Below are 4154 nucleotides of genomic sequence, written 5' to 3'. Positions count from 1 at the left end.
ATTATTTAAAAATAATAAGAAAAAACATGGAAAAGTTACTTTTAACTAGTTGCTGAAAAGTAGTGTTTGAAAAAACACTATTTAATTATAATAGCACTAAATAAATTTGATAGTAGCTACGTTTTTTAATTACTTTACCAGACAGAACTATTTTTATTAAACAATTGTATAGCAGTTAAAATACCTTTCCAATCTATATTGTAGTTGTTCAGTTTACGTATTTTATTGTTATTATCTTTTGTTGAGCCAAACATACTTTTAAGGCAGAGTAGTATTAATAAATGACGAGGTGTTTGTATAGTTTACATTCAATCATAATTTTAAACTTCATTATCACCATTCATCACAAACCTTAATATAAATTGCGATATTTTTAATTTAATTTGAGAGTCTTGGTATTTGAAAGTCAGTTTAAGCTTTGATTAATTCAGGTTAGTAGACTTTATTTAAGAGAATAAAACTCTTCTTATATTTATTCTTTTAATTCATAAGTCTAAAATATGAATTTTACTTTAAGATAAATTAAACTCTTGGTCATTTTCACAAATACAGGCTACTCAGTATAAATTGAATTGTGCATGAAAATATTATTCTAATTCACATTTAAGTCTAAGTTACTTTCAATAGGAAAAAAATTATTCCAGCCTATAAACATCTACTAGTGAACTAACAATAAATTTTAGATATTATATTAGAAAACGAAGTCTAATTATTAATTGCTAATTTTAGAGTAACCGTTATTATTAATTGTTTCTTTCAAGAGTAAACTTCCTATTAAATAAGTTTAATTATTAATTGTCTATTGATTATGGGCAAAAGTGACGTTGGATATGGAATGACATGTGTTTTTCTATTTTAATTTATTTTGATTCCTTAAGTTCTTAAAACTTTTATCTACCATTTTTTTACTTATTTTTCATCAACGTGCTATAGTTGGAAACTGCCATAGTTAGAGATCACCAATGTCAAAAATCACCTTTTTGATCTCTCTATACAATTGAAGAATGAACATATTGAGTCACAATTATACATTAGCAAATTCCAAATTAAAAAAAAATTAACAAACAATAATCAAGAGAAATTCAAAGTCTTCTTCTCACCGTGGATTTTGTTATATAAAAGTTGAAGGATATATATCACCTACTTCCAGCTGTTTAATATTTAACAACGACAATCATTATCCTTTAAACAACTCAAGAACGAAAATGTTGTGTCACACAGTTAAAACATTATATAAACACAACACGCTAAATAAATATTAAACAATGACTATGGAAAACTCAATGTCCTCTTCTCACAGTGGACTCACCTAATATAAATGTTGAAGGACACACAGTTTCATCGAATCTCACCATACAGCAACAGCAGAAATCAGATCTAACTAGAATCAAATGGCCGAACCTGCATTGTCCTTGGCTCGTGATCATTTGTTTTCATTCTTAATGGAAGTTGGCAACATGATCAGAGGCGTCCCAAAAGATGTTGATGACATGCAAAATGAACTAGAAAGGATTCAAGCCATCATTCATGATGCAGATAGAGTGGCTGCAGCTGGAGACGACACCACACGTGAAGAAGTTAAAGCAAAGGTGAAGTTGCTGATAGAAGCAGCTTTTACCATGGAAGATGTAATTGATCAATATGTGATACATCAGGAACAAGAGCCTCGTGATCCTGGATGTGCAGCTTTTCCCTGTCATCCTGCTGACCTCATCGATACCTTGATGCTTCGTCTTCAAATAGGATATAAGATTCAGGATGTTAAATCACGGGTTCGTGCATTCAACGAAAGCAGTGAAAGAAAGAGTGACTTCAGAATCCAACCTTTTCTAGAAAAAGAACCAAGCAGCTCTGGTGGAAACCAAAACACGACTTGGGAGAAGATTCGGAAGGCTCCCCTTTACATGGAAGAAGCTCAAATCGTGGGCTTTGAAGCACCAAGAGATGAATTGGTTGGTTGGTTGATAGAGGGAAGAGCAGAGCGCACTGTAATCTCTGTGGTAGGAATGGGAGGGCTGGGAAAGACCACTCTTGCCAAGAAAGTTGTTGACAACAATGAGGTGATCGGGTTCTTTGATTGCCATGCGTGGATCACAGTGTCTCAGTCCTATAGTGTTGATGGCCTGTTGAGGGACATGTTGAAGAAGTTTTACAAACAAAAAAATGTGGATCCTCCTCAGAGTATTTCTACAGTGCAAGGAGATTCATTAATAGATGAAGTGAGAAACTACTTGCGCCAAAGGAGGTACGTGATTGTCTTTGATGATGTGTGGGCTGTAAAATTTTGGGATGATATTGAATTTGCTACTCTTGATAGTCAAAATGGAAGTAGGATAATTATGACTACTAGGGACATGAAAGTAGCCGAGTCTTGTAAAAAATCTTCTTTTGTTAAAATACATGAATTAAAACCCCTATCTCCAGCGCAGTCACGGGAACTCTTTTGCAAGAGGGCATTCCAATTTGAATTTAATGGGTATTGCCCAGCAGAATTAGAGCATATATCTTCTGAAATTGTTGAAAAATGTGATGGTTTACCATTAGCATTAGTGGTCATTGCTGGTCTTTTATCCTGCAAAGGTTGGAGGGTTGAAGAGTGGGAAGAGTTTAATCAAAATCTAAATTTAGAGCTGAAGAGAAACGAAAAGTTAGGTAGTATAACAAAGATTTTGAGTTTTAGTTATTACGATTTGTCTCTCAGTCTTAAGTCATGTCTTTTGTATTTTGGAGTATATCCTGAAGACTTTGAAATTAAAGCAAAAGGACTGATTAGGCAATGGATAGCTGAGGGGTTTGTAAAAGATGAAGAGGGGAAAACCTTAGAGAAGGTTGCAGAAGGATATTTAAAAGAATTGATCGATCGAAGTTTGGTGCAAGTATCTTCACTTACGATTGATGGAAAAGTTAGAGGTTGTCGTATTCATGACCTAACACGAGAGTTGATCATTGAAAAATGCAAGGATTTGAGATTTTGTGGTGGCGTACATGATGAGTCAGCGTTAAGTGGCACACATCGACGCCTGTCAATAGAAACCAGTTACTTTGATTTAACGTGTAGCAGTGAAAGCTCACCAGTTCGATCACTTTTCGTTTATGAAAATCAACATTCTGAGGAATTTGCGAGAACACTAACCAAATACAATTTACTGAAGGTGCTTGATGTTGATGATTTTTTCTTGTTTGATTTTTCTGAAAAATTTTGGAATTTAATCCACTTGAAGTATTTGAGGATTGGCATTTCACTGATAGACAGTATTCCAAAATCCATTGCTAAGTTGAGGAACTTGGAGAGCTTGGTTCTACGGAATTGTTATGAGGTTGAGATGCCAGAAGAGATGAGGAAGCTTAGAAAGCTACGACATCTTGAAGTCGGCTCTATGCGTTTGACTCAATTGAAGGATGGTATCGGATGCATGACATCCCTACAAACGCTAAGTGTTGTTAAATTATATGATGATGACGATAATGATGATGATGATGTAGAAGAGCTAATTAGAGGATTGGGAAGGCTAACGCAAATGAGGAAGTTGGGCTTGAAAGGAGTTAGGAAGGAACATGAAAGCGCTCTATCTTCCTCAATAAGTAAGATGAAATACTTGGAAAGCCTAAGTGTGGAGTTCCAATATACAGATGAAGATGAAATCATCAATTTGGAGTTGAATTCAGCGCCACTTATGCTGCGGAAGCTTTACCTATACAATTTTGAGTCGTTGCCAGAGTGGATTCCAAAGCTTCAAAAGCTTGTTAAGTTTACTTTTAGCAATTTCTCAACTAAGGATACAGTGGAGTCAATTAAAGATTTGCCAAATTTGCTGTACCTTGAGCTTATATATTGTGGTGCGATAAGCTTGCATTTTAAAGATGGAGGGTTTCAGAAATTAATGGATCTATTAGAAATTGATACAAATTTCTAGAATAGTCTAGAAAAAATACTAAGAACAATCTAGGAAAAACTAATTGTATCTTCTAGTATGTAGATGCTTCTAGAGAAAGTTCTAGAATATTGTAAATCTTCAAGTTTCTAGATAGCTCTAGTATATTGAACCAAATGGTGGATGATGCCTATAAATAGGCATGCTACCTCATTGTAAATGCAATGAAGAAGAAGTAATCAAGACAACAATTCTCCATCTCTTGAGTCTCTTACTAAAACT

At 34.3% G+C, this 4154-nt stretch overlaps 1 protein-coding gene across 1 annotated transcript; it reads left to right on the top strand.

Moving 5' to 3' along the window:
- The first annotated feature begins 1391 nt into the window (after positions 1-1391).
- Positions 1392-3914, top strand: LOC113854320 (disease resistance protein RPM1-like). Its single transcript, XM_027485256.1, has one exon. The coding sequence runs from the start codon at positions 1392-1394 to the stop codon at positions 3912-3914; it is 2523 nt and encodes an 840-aa protein (XP_027341057.1).
- Positions 3915-4154: the final 240 nt, after the last annotated feature.

This window comes from Abrus precatorius, unplaced genomic scaffold, assembly GCF_003935025.1.
Source record: "Abrus precatorius isolate BTA unplaced genomic scaffold, Abrus_2018 Scaffold11, whole genome shotgun sequence".
NCBI classification, from domain to species: Eukaryota; Viridiplantae; Streptophyta; class Magnoliopsida; order Fabales; family Fabaceae; genus Abrus; species Abrus precatorius.
The sequence above is the reverse complement of the archived record's forward strand: the minus strand, read 5'-3'. Positions and strand labels throughout refer to the sequence as shown.

What these genes read in the sequence shown, in the direction of transcription:
- LOC113854320 (XM_027485256.1), top strand. Translation starts at nt 1,392, where the DNA reads ATGGCCGAACCTGCATTGTCCTTGGCTCGTGATCATTTGTTTTCATTC.